This window comes from Ostrea edulis, chromosome 9 (genome assembly GCF_947568905.1).
Source record: "Ostrea edulis chromosome 9, xbOstEdul1.1, whole genome shotgun sequence".
Classification (NCBI taxonomy): Eukaryota; Metazoa; Mollusca; class Bivalvia; order Ostreida; family Ostreidae; genus Ostrea; species Ostrea edulis.
In genome coordinates, this window is record NC_079172.1 from 9,198,129 (window position 1) to 9,218,064 (window position 19,936).

General features: G+C 35.3%; 1 protein-coding gene across 1 annotated transcript; it reads left to right on the forward strand.

Moving 5' to 3' along the window:
• Positions 1-1,885: 1,885 nt before the first annotated feature.
• LOC125660187 (uncharacterized) lies at positions 1,886-19,334 on the forward strand. The gene is made up of 16 exons (XM_056148206.1): positions 1,886-2,413; positions 4,438-4,666; positions 4,795-4,909; positions 5,348-5,516; positions 5,701-5,843; positions 6,176-6,272; positions 6,541-6,750; positions 7,138-7,319; positions 13,669-14,086; positions 14,691-14,919; positions 15,059-15,170; positions 16,355-16,517; positions 16,922-17,058; positions 17,262-17,358; positions 17,746-17,955; positions 19,005-19,334. The coding sequence occupies exons 1-16, from the start codon at positions 2,050-2,052 to the stop codon at positions 19,184-19,186; spliced, it is 3,057 nt and encodes a 1,018-aa protein (XP_056004181.1). The 5' UTR covers positions 1,886-2,049; the 3' UTR covers positions 19,187-19,334.
• The last annotated feature ends 602 nt before the right edge of the window (positions 19,335-19,936 follow it).

The following is a 19,936-nucleotide window of genomic DNA, read 5'->3' on the forward strand; positions in this document are numbered from 1 at the left end:
AAAAAAAACTTAAAACGAATATGCGATAGCGAATCTTTTTAAGATAGCTCTAGGCTGTTAAAATGGCCACGAATGACCATATACGATAATGGACTTGATTTGTCTGTTGGTTTCAACACAACATAAGCAACACGAATTGTCAATTTATGGGTTTAATTTGTAAACATGTGTACCAAATTAAAGGGACTGGTTCACGATTTTTGATAAAAATATTTTTCATTTTTGATGTTAAACATTAAAAATATAACTCATTTAATGTTGACATCCAAAATTTGGACCTTCTGAATGCAAGAATAAAAGCAATATTTTAGCCTTGAATCTGTGTTATGTAAACAAAGACTCGAGTCATTTTATGTATACAAACAAGCAAGTAAAATATTGATTTTGTAAAATAAAGCATCTTAATTTTACGTAGTCACAAATTTTAACTTTTAGATGACACATTTTACCCCCAAAATGTTTGAAATGTGAAAGATATAATAAACTTAGATCGATATACATTTCTTTTGAAAATTTCGTAAACAATAACACACCGCAATCTCTGTTTACAAAACAAATAATAAACTCTCTACAATGAGCTTCTGTGATAACGTATCACCTTAATTTTTATGTGAAATCTTTTAAACACATCAGGCAGTAGATTTTGATCATTAAAAGTGAAAAAGAAAATTTTGGGGAAAATCGTGAATCAGTCCCTTTAAGATAGGGATCTTTGAGAACTTTGGAAATTAATTTGGTATTTCTTTGAATATGATATTGGTTGGCTTCAGCCTCTATGATAATGTATAAATGTTGGTCGTTTGCACTTTGAATAGTCGCAGTCACCGATTCAGCTGGTAACCAATCTTCAAATGCAGACCTATCTATCCTTCAGCCAAGCACCGACATACATAATAATCGGGTAAACTATAATGCACAGACATCTGATAGTCTCCTGGAAACGGCCACTTTATCTCGATGGCTGCTTCTACAAAACCTAGCTCTGGTTTTCCAGCATTATTCAATGTGACTTATGCTACCGTCAGGTGATTTCTCGCCTAATAGTTCAGTAACATTTGAATATGAATAGTATAAAGGTGGTTTCGAGGGTGTTATTTTAATGGTTTTTTTTGGTTTTTTTTTTTAAATATTATCAATTGAAGTGAATTCCATTTTCTAACTGTGTCAGGAATAAAATAAAATGACTTTTTATATCTTCAAGTCTGCATCTAGGTAGTGTGTAATCGCTAGAATTATGGATATTATACGATAATAGAATTCTTTTAAATATTGGGGAATTAAATTATCATGAATTTTAGACATATTTGTTAAAACTGTGTACAATGGGCGGTCTTTGCTTAACATTTTCCCAGGCTGTCCCCTTCCACTACACTGTAAAACGATGCTACATATACCTACCTTTTAAAAACAAATAAGAAATGAAGAAAATTAAATCAAACAACTTTGTTATTTCTGACCGACCGTCATATTTATCGATCTTATTCATTTGGCCTGTTACCTTTAAATGGATAATATATATATATATATATATATATATATATATATATATATATATATATATATAAAGCACAAACAAACAATTATAACACCCAACCTTACGTTTACCCCTAGGATCTAAACGATACATGTGAAAATCAATTAATTAATATATAAAGCACTGAATAATCACAACTAGGTACTGAAATTTTTCACCCCAGCCCGGGGTTCGAAAAATTTCAGTACCTAGTTGTGATTATTTAGTGCTTTATATATATATATATATATATATATATATACTCCCAGGCTTCCTTTTATTTTCTGATATATATCCACACAATATTAGACCTCTGCTAATTTTTTTCTACCATATATTTCTAGGGAATAACATTTATGTTTCCACTGTAATCATGCTTTGTAGGTGGGCGACACTGAGGAAGCCCAGTTTTTAACCTCACCGATATACCGCGTCCTTGTTCGCGACACTGCAGACGACAAGGAGTATGCATTGTAAACACTTGATATGTGTATTAGAGCGTATACAGTGGTAGTATTCCACGTGGACTTCGAAAAATGTCTTCCGTCTTTTTCTTCAGCTTCGTAGATCTGACCACACTTTTTATTTTCTTCATTGTGTTTTTGTTCCTGATCTACACGATGTCATCACCGCGTACAAGCATTCCTGGACCTTTTGCATTACCGTTTGTTGGAAATCTACCTCGCTTCATTGGAATGGGAGCAAGAAAACACATAGAATTTTTAAAATTAAGCAGAAAGTATGGGGACGTGTTTCGTCTATATATTGGACCGTATATGCTTGTTTTTATATGTGGTTATAAAAACATTCATGAAGCGTTTGTTAAACATGCGTCGAGCTTCAGCCATCGTCCAAACTGGCTTCCTGCCATCAAAGAGAGAGCGGAAAAATATGGATATGGTAAGATCTTGATATCTACATGTAACTAAAAATAACTGCTATAGTTCCAGAACTTCATTACTTGTATACATGTTTAGATTCATCATCGTATCATGGGGTATATGATTCATGTAAACAATGGGAACTTAGAGTACATTGTATATTCAGAGAAGACGATGTGGTATGCAGGAAGTACTCTATGCTCCCATTGTCTATTATAGCCCATAGCATAAACAATCTAGACATTCACACTTTATATATAGATTTTGAAGTATATAGGTTTTTATGTCGAAAAATAAAATTCATTGAAACGAATGGGGATATTTAATTTTCTTCAGGTAAAGTTATAAAAAAAATTTCCACCGTGGCTAGACACAATGAATTAAATGGAAATGCTCGCATAACTGTCGCTAATCTGACTACCAACTTTTAAATCTAGATCTCTTTAACATAATGTAAAATACTGGACTTCTATTGTGGCCATGAACCACAAGATATTGATTTATAAAGTAAGACCAGATGCACAGTTTGTTATTGCATCATGACACTGCAATTGTGACACTGCAACCTTGCTATTCATTTGTAAACTGTTCATCCTCTATGGTAGTCTCGTTATAACCTAAGTATCCGGGGGTCTAACCACACTGGATATTTAACAACAAGAGGGTGTTTGTATATACAGAAAATCTAAGTTAACATATTTTCAAACATTGGAGTCCTTTTCTTGATAAGAACATTTTTGATTTGATGAAATTTCCATTGTTGTTCTTTTAAAAATACCAACATTGGAGTCCTTTTCTTGATAAGAACATTTTTGATTTGATGAAATTTCCATTGTTGTTCTTTTAAAAATACCAACATTGGAGTCCTTTTCTTGATAAGAACATTTTTGATTTGATAAAATTTCCATCGTTGTTCTTTTAAAAATACCATTTCATGTTTCTTTTTATGTTAGGATTATATCCCTAGTTTTAACACCACGACCCATGGGATTGTGCTTTATAAACACAATTTAAATTACATGTTATGGCAAAACTTTCATAAAGGTACAAAAGTTGTGACCTACTGGTTTCAAGGGAAAAAAAATTCGTATTATCTCTGGAAAGGAATATAGTGCTGATCAAAATTACTTCAATTTTTAACACGTAAGAAATCTTTGAGCACAACGTCTATGATCGTTGTGACAATATACACACTATAACAAACGACATACATGTACAACTGTCAGAGTTATGAAGACGCGCTGACAAATGAGGCTGAAGTAAGCAACTTCAACCGTATAACTTGTACTTCTTTCATCAATTCCTGTATGTTTACTGATCAGAGTATTTTGCACCAGAATATATGGCATGATAACAACCGTCTGTCAAAGCAATTATTACCATCTCCATCACTATAGGATTCCATACGTTATTGGGTGTAAACATCTACGTGACTATGCGCTTTCTCCACCACGTAAACAACTGGTCATAATAACAACAAACTATCTTGACCTCGTGTAAAGAAGGTTAACAGAAATACAGACACAATCCGATTTTATTATCTGTGGTTTGGTTTCCCGAATAAGTACACCAAGGGTAACCTACGGTAATTTAAAACGTTCCACCCACCCCGGCCACCAGATCGTCTGCTGTCATTACTTAACACAAAACACAAACAGACGATCGCTAATTGTTCATAAGCGAGATTTTTTTATACACAGAGCAAAGCACTTCTCTTAATTAGTATTGATTTGGGGCAGTTAATGAATGGTTGATGATTCAGCATAAAAGCAATTAGGCTTGAGCAAGAATTGAGGGTTTTTATAGTAATGATGATACTGTAAAACTAATAAATTTATCCTATTACTAATCAAAGAACATGTCAACACGACTTCCCCAATAGTACCATCAATAATCAACATGGACTTACTTTTAACAGTTTAATGCTTGTCAACACGACATCCCCAATAGTACCATCAATAATCAACATGGACTTACTTTTAACAGTTTAATGCTTGTCAACACGACATCCCCAATAGTACCATCAATAATCAATGCTTGCAGGAATTGTGTGGGGTAATGGAGATCATTGGAAAAAAGTACGTCGCTTTTCTCTACAGACAATGAGAGATTTTGGTGTAGGAAAGAAATCACTGGAAGAAATAATACTAGATGAGGCGAGGTTGCTAGGCGATGAGCTTGCGTCAAAGGAAGGTCAGCCAATCAGCGATGTAAAACACATGATGACGTTGTCAATAAGTAACGTCATTCATCACATTGTGTTTGGCTTCCGGTGAGTGTTATTTACATATCTGAGAGCTCCCTTTTCTGCATGTTTTTTCTCTCTTTCAGAATGTCAAATTCAAGTACATAAAATGATCTTTGCATACAAGAAAATTGATATCTTTCGCTTACTTGCAGTTATCCCCATGATGACAAAACATTTCTTAAGGTGATTAAACTGTTGGATGACATATTTAAAAATAGCGGAGCAGTGACAGGGTCTCTTCCAAAATGGTGTCAGTTTGGAAAACTGGTATGTACCGTCAGATTAGAAATTCAATACGTTTCACTCTAGTATCATTCTCGGGGGTGGGGGTGGGTTATGGACAGAACTCGTATGTATTTCGACTTGAACATTACAAGTGAAGATGGAATATAAAAGATTAGCTCAACTTATAGATAAACATTGATGAAGTTTAAAACTTTAAACTCGGTAGCATTACTCGAAATATGTATATTGCGAAACGTAATTCACTAAAACATCTGAAGCCTTGTAAGACTCGATCGAAATACGTTCTAACAACAGGAGTATATTTCATTCAAATAAATTTTAAACGTGTAGAATCGGCGTCAGCATTTAGACGCTAAAGGAATGACCGGTAAATATAGTTGTAATATTGTAAGTATTTGTGTTGATAGTATTTACTGTCTTTGCATATAATTGTACGCTTCCATTCTATCTTCTTTGTAGAAGTCACGTATTCAGACTAGTAAGAAAGCGCTTGATCTCCTTGGAGAATATATAGTAAACCAGATAGCAGAACATGAAAACACATATGATGAAAATAACATAAGAGATTTCATTGATCTATACATTCAAGCCCAGCATGCTGAAGAAAGAATAGAAGGAAATGATACAGGTTTTTATCTTCTATTTTAATATTCGGGAGTCGTATTTTAACCTCGCGCTGGAATATAGTTAAGCAGTCATAATGAAAAATGTAACTTAACTCCATGCAATCATTCAAACGAGACAAGCAGATACCCATAGGCAGTTAAAAATATTGGTATAAAACTTGATTCGTTTTCATTTTTTATTGGTAGGAACAGTTCATCATTTGTTCCGAGTAATATTGGATTTGTTTAGCGCTGGTACAGAGACAACCGGAACCTCTCTAGACTGGGCTTTACTCTATATGATAGGGTATCCCGAGATTCAACAAAAATGTTTCACCGAAATAGAAAAGGTGTGCAAAAAATGAAAATATACAAAGTAGGTAATGTTGCCTTTAGTAGCTGTAATTTTGTGAAATCGAGCCGGCCAAGTTCACGCGGACGGATTATAATCAAACGTATTTGCATTGAATGCCTTTGATGGAACTTTATGTCCTTCATGATAACAAATATTGTTGACGTTGTAAGCTAACTATGAAAGTTGACCTTTGAAAAATATCAAACTTAACCCTTTGTTAAACATTACATTTTATGAATATACACGCAATTAATTAATAAGAACAATTGTCGGATATCTTTATTTGCGGAAGTCATAATTGATTACGGCTACTCTCTCTTTTAACAGGTTGTTGGCTTGGGACGAGAAGTTCGTTTGTCGGACAAGAGCTATCTGCCTTACGTCGAGGCAACGCTTTTAGAAGTTCTACGAATCTCAAATATTGGTGCGTCTTATAAACATACATTTATATTATGAAAGTAGAATAATTTCTTTTCTGTTACACATTTCTTTTTATTTCCTTGCGCATGATATGATTTATATCAATGGATATACAAAGCACGCCAAATTAAATCATTGAAACTGGCAATACTATAATTTCTTTTTACGCATTCTATTATTTATTATGTAAAAATCATATGTGCTAGAATGATGAATAATAGCAAACTGTACATTAAATATAAATTTAAAGCAATTTGTTTTCCAATCTTTAGCAAGTATGTCTTTACCACACATGGCGACAGCAGATGTACACATATCTGGTCATAGGATACCGAAAAACGCTATTGTGTTTGGATTTTTAACAACATCACATTTAGACCCGACACATTTTCCTGAACCATATATTTTCCGGCCAGAACGATTTCTTGATGATGTCACTGCAACAGTTCAGTATCAAGACAGATTTATACCTTTTTCAGTCGGTGGGTATATGCAGTATAGTAGTAAGATATCGGTATTATTTTGTATAACATATTAAACTCCTTTTACCTGATTAGGATATAGGGCTCACGGAGGGTGTGACCGGTCGACAGGGGATGCCTACTCCTCCTAGGCACCTGATCCCACCTCTGGTGTCTCAAGGGGTCCGTGTTTAGATATCGGTATTATTTTGTAAGACATATTAAACTCCTTTTACCTGATTAGGATATAGGGCTCACGGAGGGTGTGACCGGTCGACAGGGGATGGCTACTCCTCCTAGGCACCTGCTCCCACCTGTGGTGTGTCCAGGGGTCCGTGTTTGTCCAGCTATCTATTTTGTATTGATTTTAGGAATTAACTTTAACAAACTTGTTTTTTCTTCTTTCAGGACCCAGAGCGTGTCCAGGAGAATCCTTAGCAAAAACAGAAATGTTTCTCGTGTTTTGTAATCTTATTCAAAAGTTCCGATTTTCTAAAGTATCTGAAGATGATGTACTGAACTATTCCGGAACAACCGGTGTCACGACATGTGCTGACCCATACCGACTTAAAGTAAACTTACGGCATCAGTAAAAAGATCTGTAAATATCTACTGCATGTCTATCACAGACTGGTTAAACCACCGCTGGTTACGGATGGAAATTCTTTTCAATGACCCGTTGGTTCGTTAAAGTGAAATTTAGGTAGCTGATCCCATGCCACCTACACTGTTTCTAGTGGTCCGTATTTGCCCTACCATAAATCTTATATTCTTTATGTGAATTATGAGATTATCACTGTTCGTCATCTTCATTTATATATATGATGTCAATATATTATAAACAATATCGTTGATCATAAAAGCATTTCAATGTTGTTGTCAATCTTATTTCAAGTTCAAATCTACACCCTGTGTTTCCTACAATTAAATATCGTCTATTTCATTCGAACTTTTCAAATACAAACTTTACAGTGCCTAGATGTAAACCATATTGAAAAACCATAGTACATGTTCAATAGTTCAGCTAGACATATCATTACTGGTGATGCAAATATGGTTGAAAATGACGAGACTTAAATCATCCCATTTAAAATGGCCCGAAATTTCTGTAGTCAAGATTATAACTTCATCTATAGTATCAAAGTCTATGGAAGATTATGTCAGACGATGGGCTAAATACGAAGAAGACCTCACACTTTGTCAGAATAAATAAAGAATATAAGAGGAATATTGATATATCTCTTGCTGTGACCTTCAACTCGACATTTATGTACATCTTGTATAGCCAGGTGTCCGAATTTGCTCAACTCTCTATTTTGTATTGCTATGAGAAGTTATAAGATTGATCCCTACTCGTTATCTTCAACTTTCATTGACGACCTTTTATTTATTAACAAAATTCATTTTCATCCATTTGTGGATTCGATATTCTGCTTCATTTTTGGATATTTCATTGAAAATAGAGGTCAATGGCAAACTAACAACACAATTGCATGACAAACAAGATGATTTCAGCTTCTTCATTTTCGACTTCTTATATGCAAGAGCTTGTTCTGGGTATAGTCAGTTTTTAAATCGAGGTAAGCTACTGACAAACAAGTTGATGGTACAGGGATTTCAACAGTCTCGATTGAAGTCAGCATTTCACAAATTCTATGGTCGTTATAACGATCTAGTTCGTCAATACAACCTCGCATTGGGTCAAATGTTGTCTGACGTGTTTCATACCGATTGTTAAGCCGTTTTTGGCACACTGATTTTGACTGTGGATAACGCCGTTTACCTGATCAGGATATGGGGCTCACGGCGGGTGTGACCGGTCAACAGGGGATGCTTACTCCTCCTAGGCACCTGATCCCACCTCTGGTGTGTCCAGGGGTCCGTGTTTGCCCAACTATCTATTATGTACTTCTTGTAGGAGTTATGAGATTGATCACTGTTCGTTATCTTCACCTGGCATGTGTGTAGTAATATTCCATTATCACTTGCATATGGTATTTATGTCTCAACTTATACGATGCAAGCGAACATGTTCTATGTATGATCAATTTTTAAATCGAGGTAGCCTACTGACAAATAAGTTGATGTTACTGGGTTTTTAACAGTCTTGTTTAAAGTCCGCCTTTTGCAAATTCTATGATCGTTATAATGATCTAATTTGCAAACACAAGCTATCACTGGGTCGAATGCTGTCTGACGTGTTTCATAGCAATTGTTAGGCCGTCCTTTACATTCTGATTTTGACTTCGGATTGCTCCGTTTTTCTGATTAAGATATAGGGCTCATGGCGGATGTGACAGGTCAACAGGGGATGCTTAATCTCCCAGGGCATCTGATTTCACCTCTACAGGTACAGGGGTCCGTGTTTTCCTTTCTTTTAGTTTTGTATCTTTAATATTATTTATGAGATTGATCACTATTCCTTATCTCCGTCTTTGTGTTGTTCACGTGAACCAGTTACCAATAGTCAATAAAAATACATAGGCTCTCTATTTTAGGTTACCTTAGTAAACTCAGGTAACCCATTGCAATTGGTCTGCGTCCGTCGTCATACGTCGTCCGCCGTGCGCTAACAATTGCACATTTTGAACTTCTTCTTGATTTCTACTTTTCCAGTTCTTTTCAAATTTGGTATGAAGCATTTTCGGGGCAAGGGGGCATAAATTGTAAATTTCAGAATTCCTGCAAAAACTGCCCAAAATTGACCATTTTTAAAAACTCTTCTTCACATCTGCACATGTGTAAGAAAAACTAAATGCATAGTGATGTAGAACAGGAAGGCCTCTTCCAAAATAGTAAATTTCATGATCTCCGGGGTAGAGGCTCTGAACCCGGGTGGTGCCAAACTTGGAATATAGTGTTATAAATGTGTAAACGCTTAAATAACATCGTTAGTGCTATTGGTACTAAATTGAACCTAAATGGATATTTAAGAAGAGCAGGTAGATCTTTACCAATATTATAATTTTGATGATCCCAGGGTTAGGGGTTTTGGCATCAGGTGGGACTAAAATGGTCAGTTTTTAAATGTGTGAAGAATAGAACACTTTTAACTTCTTGATAACTGACATGATTTGAACATATTTTATTGTCCAGATGTTATAACAAAAGCATTAAGCAAAGGTCTTAAAACTTAGAACGCCCTCTCGTATATACACAGTGCCATTTCAATACACAGTGATAACTACCATTCCAATTCCTTTCAAATTTGGTATGAAGCATCTTGGGGACAAGGAGGGCATCAATTGTAAATTTCAGGACTCCTGCACCCGTAGGGGCAGGACAAAAACTACCCAAATTTTTAAAACATTCTTCTCTATAACTGCATATATGTATAAGAAAAAGTAAATGGATAGTAATGTAAATTTCATGATTCCCGGGGATCCTGACCTCAGGGCGGGTCTAAACTTGGAATATAGTGTTTATGTGTAAAACATTTAAATAAAATCTTCTTTAGTGCTATTGATATTAAATTGAAACAAAATGAACATTTAGAGTAGGTAGTCTTTTACCAAAATTGTAAAATTGATGATCCCAGGGGTAGGGGTTTTTGTAGGGGTTTTTGTATCAGGGTAAGGCCAAAATGGTCAGTTATTAAATGTGTAAACAATTGAATATTTTTAACTTCTTGATAACTACCATTCCAATTCTTTTCAAATTTAGTATGAAGAATCTTAGGTGCAAAGGGGACGTACATTGTAAATTTCAGGACTCCTGCACACCCGGGGCCTTACGGGCGGAGCAAAAACTGCCAAAATTTACCAATTTTCAAAACCTCTTTCTCTATAACCACACATGTGTAAGTAAAGCTATATGCATTGTGATGTAGAGCAGGTAGGGGCTACTGAAATTGTAGATTTCATGATCCCCAGGGTAGAGGTTCTGATCCCAGGGCGTGACCTACCTTGGTATAAAATGTTTCCTGTACATTACACCGAGTCTAAGTGTCATGTTTTAACGCACATTGTATTTTCCTCGCCCGAGTCAAAGATTCGAGTGAGGTTTTATGATTGAAGTTTCTCCGGCGTCTGTTGTTGTCATCGTCGTTAACTTTTCGTCTCCTAATCCAGAACTACTGCGCAAATTTCAATCAAGCTTTGCACAATTCATCTTTTGGTACATGCCCGCTTCAAAGGGGAGGTAATAAAAAGGGCAGAAATAAGGTGGGATCATTTAAAAATCTCCACAAAACCCACAGGGTCAGGAAAGTTGAAAGTATCACGAATGCTTCCTGACATAGTATAGATTCAAGTTTGTTCAAATCATGCCCCCCTCGGGGTAGGATGAGACAACAATAGGGGATCAAATATTTACATTGAAATATATAGGAAGATATTTTCAAGGATGACGGGGTCATGATTTGTCATATCAAAATATGCAAGCATCCTCAAGTAGTGCAATTTCAAGTTTTTTCAAATCATGACCCCCGGGGTCGACTGGGGTCACAATAAGGGATTGAAATTTTATTTAAGAAAATATAGGGAAACATCTCTGCATATATTCTGTATAACAATAGGGCCATGGTTAGGCTTATAAACATGCAAGTATGTTCAGATGGTGTAGATTGTTAAAATGTGGGTCTCGAGGGTAGGGTGGGGTATAATAGGAAATAAAAGTTTTATATGAAAATATACAGATATTAACTAAAGCAAATGAGTAGCAGGGTCACACTAAATCGTATCAAAATGTAAATGTTTTACGTGTAAGTTCCGTGGATTAATCATTTTTTCATTCCCTTGTGACAAATGTCGGGGAGAGGGTATTGTTTTTGTTCCGTCTGTCCGAAAATCTAATCTTGCTCATTGATTTTGAATGGAGGTATGATTTGGGTTTTCATATTTCATATTTGCATTTCTTGTGGCAAGACCATTTAGTATCAAAGTGTTTGACCTTATGACTTTGACCTACTGTTAAGAAAACATAACCTAGGCAATATCTCCTGAACAATGTAAGGTAGGGCTTTCGTATTTTGCATACAGATTCTTTGTGACAAACCATGATTTGTGACCTTGTGTAGTGACCCTCTAGGGCTAGATTTGGGACCACAATATGGTTTAAACTATTTTATGGGAAGGAAAATTGAAAGAAACATTACAACAGCAGGGTCAATATGACACTGGTGAACAATGTGGCACATGGGTCTCTTGTTATTCTAATGTGCATGATCGACAATGAATGATGAATTCCTCTGACTTTCATTTTCGCTATCGTATCTGTGTCTACGTGTTCCCCGCATTACTGCACATGATTCAACATGTAATTCCTATGACATTCATTTCTTAAATATCTCGGTGTGCCCGTCTGTTTGATGAATATATAGATCATAAACAGAATGTTACTCTCTGTAATATAGATGATTTACAAATAACTAACATCAGGGTGACGTAAAGATTCAGTGCTCGAACTGGCGAAATATTTTCCAAAAATGGCGAAAAGGAATTAAAAAATGGCGAAAATAGTTTTTTTTGGGGGCAATATATTGATTATAAAAATACATGTCTTGTAAATAAGGTGATGGACAAAGATACCAAGAAAGGGTAAGTTTAGGAGAGACAGAGGAGTAATAAAATCAGACGGGGATATTTTGCACATCTATAAACACATATAATGCTATATTTTATTTACCATCAGTACTTCCTACTTAATTACTTATTGTACAAGTAACACATATGATCATTATCAAAGGACGACATATCACAAGATTTATAAAGACTCATATAACCATTATTTTGTCGGTAATTACTATGAATTTTGGTTAAAGTTGATTTCAAATATCTTATCTGATGGACATTAAATAGGAAGGGGGAATGCTGTGTTTTCACATTCAGACAATATTATTAAAACATATTCTACAGCCATATATAATCCCAAGGTTTTGAAAAGAATTTGAGTTCATATTTTGAAACGAAAAATTACACTTATAATTACTGCCTTTAACTTTATTATACATGTTTTATGGTTAGATATCAAATATAAGTGCAGTGATTTAAAAATACACAAGGTTTTCAAGATTTAGAATGTAGTATAGGTCTGATATGAAATGAAAGATGTACTCTGTTTGTGTTGCACGTGTGTCTTGCTGAGATTAAGGACTGAATTTCATTAACAACCTCTAAAACAGGGGTTTGTCGGTTGTTGTAGTTTGTCATTTTTGGTTATAAATTTAATCCTGAGTTTGTTGAATGAATTTTAAATCATCATGGTGAATATTCAATTCCCAAAAAATCACAAATCGTGTTTAACATGCAGCAATGTCGTCTCTTACACCTTTCACCCATATCAAACCCGGAAGTCATTATGTCCCTTCAGACCTTTGATTTCAGTGTAATTGCTTTGAATTCGGTTTTCATATACTTTCGAGTTTACAGTCTAATTCAAGGAAAACCCTAGTTCCTGTTATCGTAAACATGCAGTACACCATCTTGCCTTGCTGCTCATTATCCGGGATAAATACCGGTAGTGAATCATCTGGTCCGACAATTGTAGTTCATCGCTCTCTGGATAATTAAACATTACAGTGTCAGTAAGCAGAACGCTCACATGTCACGTCCCAGCCATCACCACCTGAGGTACAAAAAACCATGTTTATTTTCAACAATCAACGTTAACAGTACCATAAATATATAATTGCAAGTCAAAATATAGGTCAACCCACAAAGCGACATCGATTGATCAAATGGCTCTGCTGTCTAATTTAATACGTTATCGTTGGTTATAATTAAAAAGAAGATATGAAAACATATATAATACCTATTGTGCAAATTGAATATTCTATTTGATATATGCAAATCATAAACTGAAAACTACATGATCCGGAACTAACATACCTCAGCCTTGTTTAGTGCTGTCCCACATTCTGACCCTGTTTAAGCCTCGGGGATGCGTATAAAAGAAACACCATTTAATACGACTGCCATTCACCGTGAAGACCCACGATAGAACAAAATGTCTAAAACAATTTTGGGATCCGTGATGGATTCTTCTTGGGTAAAATTGTACTCGGTCTCCTTCCTTGATTTCTTCGATATGACCACTATCTTTATTTTCACTCTTGTGTTTTTGACACTGGTATTTGTGATGGGTAGACCTAGAACTTCTATACCGGGACCATTTGCGTTCCCATTCATTGGAAATTTACCTCAGTTTATACGTATGGGAAGCAAACGACATTTGGAGCTTTTGTCACTTCGCAAGAAATACGGAAACGTGTTCCGTATGTATGTGGGACCCTATTTGATGGTTTTCATTAGCGGATATGAAAATATCCATGATGCTTTTGTGAAACATGCAGCTCAATTCAGCGATCGTCCAAACTGGTTACCCGACATTCAAAAGAGGATGAAAAAGACTGGCCACGGTAAGATTATCTTTGATTGAATATATTATGTAAAATCCCAATAATCTAATTTTAGTTATAACGCTAAATTTGAGGTAAACGATTATTCTATTTTTCAATTAAATGGTTTGCATGTGAAAGTGTTCTGAAATAGACGTTTCGGTGGAAAACTGAAATACAAGGAATGAAGTCTGTGGCATATCATCTTATGATGGATATAAAATAGATTGTGATTGTTTATGCTAATTGTTGATCGACCGCTCTGCATTAATTGTACCTCAAACCATTTCATATCTACATGTAGGATATACTATCTGATGCTGTGAGTTCTTATACTAACCAGTTTGGAAGACCACGGAATTATTTAAGAATCATTACGCATCTTATCTATGACTGATACTTCGAATGATTTATTATTAGGAATACGATTGCTTACGACAATCATGGTGATGTCACAGATAAAATGTTTTGTGTTAAGTTTTTTCAATTTCAGAAAAGTTTTACAATATCACTTCCCATTGACATCAGTGCAGAACCATATATATATATATATATATATATATATATATATATATATATATATATATAGTCAATGCTAACATTCGTTTACCTTTTCTCTTCTCAGGTCTTGTTTGGGCTAATGGGGAAAATTGGAAAAAAATACGTCGGTTTGCCCTACACAGTTTGCGCGATTTCGGTGTTGGGAAGAAATCTCTGGAGGAAGTTATCCAAGACGAGGCAAAATTACTCGGTGACATTTTCGCCTCCAAGGAAGGTGAAGCGGTAGCAGACGTTAAGCGGATGATGACGACATCCATCAGTAACGTTATTCATCACGTGGTTTTTGGGTTCAGGTACATAAATCAAAAGAAAATTATTTCCAAGGAACGGTTTCAATATTCCGCAAGTTTACAAGTACAAAGAATAACTAATTTCAATAACACTTGCATCGAATGCTGAGATTTAGAACTTTTGGTGCTGATTATTTTGTAGGTATCTACATGATGATGAGAAATTCCTGGGTTTGATTGATGCGTTTGACGTCTTATTTAAAGGGCCTGGGCCGGTTTTGCAATCAATCCCTAACTTTTTACAGTTGGGAGGGGTAAGACAAGATTTCAAAGGATTTCATTAATTTTTAATTGATGATAATTTTATTCACAAAAAGTGAAAGGGATTAGGCGGTAGGCAAAGCTTATTTCAGCCCTTTCCCAACACCAAGGTCACACACACACACACACACACACACACACACACACACACACACACACACACACACACACACACACACCATATAGCATCCACAAGTCAAATTTTATATAAGATATTAACCATTTGCATCATATATCATTTTGAAGCATATCGAATGTAAATTAAGAAAATCGCATTTTGGGGGTAACAGGTCGTATGTTGTTACTAAAATAGATTGCGAAATATCATGGTTGTGAAGTTGTTTGTGACCACTTTCCTATAACATATGTGTTTCAAATCAATGACCAATACATCTATATTTCAATAAAAATCTATAAATATTCCATGCACTATTAATTTTTTAAACATCTAGTATTAATTGAAACTTTCATACTTTTAGAATGAATAGATTATAGACAGATATTCGTAATCTAATGACACTATGTTCACGTTACGGTGAGTTACACTAACGTTTCACTAATTTATATAAAGTATTTTATAGATTACAGAGCGTAAACAAATTGCTTACAATTCGGTCATGAGTTTATTGAAATATGTTTTTAACGATTAACTTTAATTCTCATTTGTCAAATTCATGATCACATTGACCAACAAGTTCATAACAGTTTTAGAAATATGACGTCAGATTTATTGATTGTATATTGTTTAATGTTCCTCGGGAGAATATATCACTCATATGGAGACGTCACCATTGCCGGTAGGTATATGCTTGGAGCTTACGAAGTTACACCTGCTGTTACACGAAACCTCGGTTTTTGTGGTCTCATCCGAAAGACCCAGCAATAAACTATTTTAAGTAAACTTCATTATAAGGGTTGATTTTTTTTAACTTACAATGACTTCGTGGAAATAAATTTCCTTAAAGAAATGCTCAGAAAAATAATTTTTTAAAATTAATATTCAAAGTCTAACATCTATGTGATTTCATACGGTATATATTGGGAAAGAGTTTTCATACACCCCTAATTGTGAAATAAAGTAATATAGTATCAAATAATTAATGATAAATATTCAGGACGATCAAAGATCTAAACGCTATACAAAAGGAATACAAGTAGTGTTGTCTTTATAATTTAGAGGACTGCCGCGAAGGAGAGGCAAAAAGCAGGTGACATTATACTTGAATACATCCGACATCAGATTGCAGAGCACGAGAAAACTTATGATGAAAATAACATCAGAGATTTCATAGATCTGTATATTCAAGCAGAGAGAGAAGAAGGGGGAATAGAAGGAAAAGGTGAGTTAACCCTGATGTGGATTTGTGACTTAACTTATACACATGTTACAAAAAGCGCCTTATATCATTAAGAGAAAAAAAAACCCAGACTGTCGTAGGGTCAAATGCTGTCTGACGTGTTCCATACCTATTGTTAAGCCGTTCTTTACACACTGATTTTGACTTCGGATTACTCCGTTTACCTGGCCAAGATATAGGGCTCATGACGAGTGTGACCGGTCAACAGGGGATGCTTACTCATCTTAGGCACCTGATACCATCTCTAGTATCTCCAGGGGTCCGTGTTTGCCCCACTCTTAATTTAGTATTCCTTATAGGAATCATCAGATTGATAAGTGTTAGTTATCTTCAACGTTTCAGAATATATAGCAAAAACTTAACAATAATTCTTTATCATTTTGTAGTTCATCACATGTTCAGAGTCATCATGGAGCTTTTCACAGCTGGCACTGAAACTACAGGAACATCCCTGGATTGGACCTTTTTGTATATGATAAGTTACCCCGAGGTTCAACGGAAATGTTATGAAGAAATAAAGGAGGTAAATCATGTATGCATGTATCACTTTAATCAATCCTTTTAGTGCATTTTTATAAACATTTATGTAACATTTACTACTGTATTTTTTATTTAAGTTAAATGTATCTAATCCTTTTAGTGCATTTTTATAAACATTTATGTAACATTTACTACTGTATTTTTTATTTAAGTTAAATGTATCTAAAGTTTTCATACTTTCATCAGGTTATTGGTGTGGAAAGAGAGGTGCGTCTATCCGACAGGACAAATATTCCTTATGTTGAAGCCACGCTAATGGAAGTGCAGAGATTAGCAAACATTGGTATAAAACGCTTGAAAAATTCCTGACCAATAACTTAAAACATTTACACTAATTCACATACTCTAGTGCAGGCATTCATACAGTATAAACATACATATGCATGTAAATAGATATGAATATTTTAATATTCTTTGGTAGTACGGTAGTCAAAGGTATAGAAAAAATATCAAAATTCCACACAGGTACTCGGTGAGTGATTTCATTCACGTGGTCTCTCAGATCATGCGATCCTACAACGTGTATGGAAATTTGCATAGTAACAAAATCGTTTTAAACATTATCACCTCTTATCAGATATCAACAACAGTGTATATAATTAATTAGAAATGTCATATTTTAAACTGCTTTTTCAAAATCCAAATATATTTTTAACTCTCTTATGAACAGCGAGCTCATCGTTACCACACACGGCTACAGAGGACGTTGCAATAGCTGGTCAGGTGATTCCAAAAAACTCCATTGTGATGGGATTCCTAACGACATCACATTTAGACCCCGAAAACTTTTCTCAACCATACGAGTTCCGCCCAGAAAGATTTATTGACGAAGTTACTGGGAAAATATCAAAGAAAGACCATTTAATTCCTTTCTCCATAGGTGAGTATCAAACCATTGGTAGTTTATCATATTTCATATTAAAAGGTAATTTGTGTATGGAATGAAGTTGGTTTCTAACTATAAATATAAATTCAGTTGCTTTGAGTAAAATGACATTCATGATGTAAATGTATACACATATCTATATTTACTGCATATATTATACATTTATTGACTTAGGTCGAGGTTAATATGTAATTTGTTGAGCCTGAGGACTCAACTGTTGCCTGGGGAATGTAGACGACACTTTGGTCCAAGGGTCCAACAAACCACATGCTGTCCGAGACCTTGTAAATAAATGTTTGGCATACCTTTGCATTTACAACCACGAAGAGATTACCTCGTTCCAGTATTGGATTTTCTGTCGCAAAACATCTCAATGGAGGATCCATAATTTAATCTAACGAAATAATTGCGCTGAAATCCACCTAGCCACCTTGAACACATTTTCTGTGTTATTACTGCCTATGTCATTCATAGAATTGTCGATAATCAGCAAACATAATTGTTGTCGCAGACGGAAACATCGGCATATCACGGAAATTGACGAGATGGATTTCGGATGAATAATCTTGTTGTTGATAATTGCAAGTTAACCCGAGTACTAGCGAATAATGACTGGGAACTCGATGGTAGACTGAGGAGTCTAAAGTCGAGATTTCAGTCGACGGAGTAGTTTGAACATTGTCTTTGCTGCACTTTTTACTGCGAATGGTTAAACATAGAGTAATTCTCATAGGTACAACAATATCCTTTAATTCTTCAGCTTGTTTAATGCTTTTGCCAGCAAATCTTACTACGACTCACATTAGATAATATTACATTGACTATTCAATAAACGGTACAAGTTAATAAATCATATAAACTCCGTTTACCTGATCAGGATATAGGGTTCACGGCGGGTGTGACCGGTCGACAGGGGATGCTTACTCCACCTCTGGTGTGTCAAAGGGTCCGTGTTTGCCCAACTATCTACTTTGTATTGCTTATAGGAGATATGAGATTGATCACTGTTCGTTATCTTCACATTTCATGCATTCTCTTTGTAGGTCCAAGAATATGCCCCGGGGAGTCTTTAGCTAGAACGGAAATGTTTATCGTGTTTTCTAACCTCATTCAAAAGTTTCGTTTTATGAAGGTGTCAGAGACAGATGTATTGAATTTTGAAGGCTTAATAGGAATCACTACGTGTGCTCATCCATACAGATTAAAAGTCCAAATGCGGAAGTAAATGTAACAATACATGTATATTGTACCTGTAATATATTCATGAATTGTTTTATTATAATGTATGCGTGAGTGCGATGTAAAATATATATAAATGTACCCAAGTACGAATTGTTAATTCTGTTGCTTTCTTGAAATAAAATGATCTGCAACATACACGGGTAACATTTTATTTCAAATTTAAGGTTGATTTCTGTTTCTGGCAAACATTGATAATGCATTCATCATGATAATAGATATAGGGCTCACGGCGGGTGTGACCGGTCAACAGGGGATGCTTACTCCTCCTAGGCACCTGATCCCACCTCTGGTGTGTCCAGGGGTCCGTGTTTGCCCAATTATCTATTTTGTATTGCTTATAGGAGTTCTGAGATTGATCACTGTTCGTTATCTTCACCTTACATTTAACCATCGAGTTTGTATCTCTGCTGGTGGACAGTCTGTCCCCGAGGATACTTGTCGCTCGATATATGTTCCTTCATGAATATACACAATAACGAAACAATACTGGCTGGCACGTCGCCCAGTATAAAAAGGTGTCACTCTGTGGAGTCTATAAGGGACACAGGCTCCTACAGATCGGTTGGTGTCCCTCGGATTATCCTTCGAGATATCAAAGATTTATCGTATGTACAATCGTCAGATTGTCAGCTTTGGTACAGAAACCAGAATTCTTATACCCAAATTAAAGCCTGTTATGTTCCTTTAAGAGATATATTTGATAATTCCTTTTCAGACCCCATGTGTTCAACCT

Bases quoted from the DNA above. Each gene is read 5' to 3' on its own strand.
- LOC125660187 (XM_056148206.1), top strand. From the start codon at position 2,050: ATGTCTTCCGTCTTTTTCTTCAGCTTCGTAGATCTGACCACACTTTTT. The intron at 2,414-4,437 runs GTAAGATCTTGA...CAATGCTTGCAG, and splicing joins AGCGGAAAAATATGGATATG to GAATTGTGTGGGGTAATGGA. The intron at 5,844-6,175 runs GTGTGCAAAAAA...CTCTTTTAACAG, and splicing joins GTTTCACCGAAATAGAAAAG to GTTGTTGGCTTGGGACGAGA.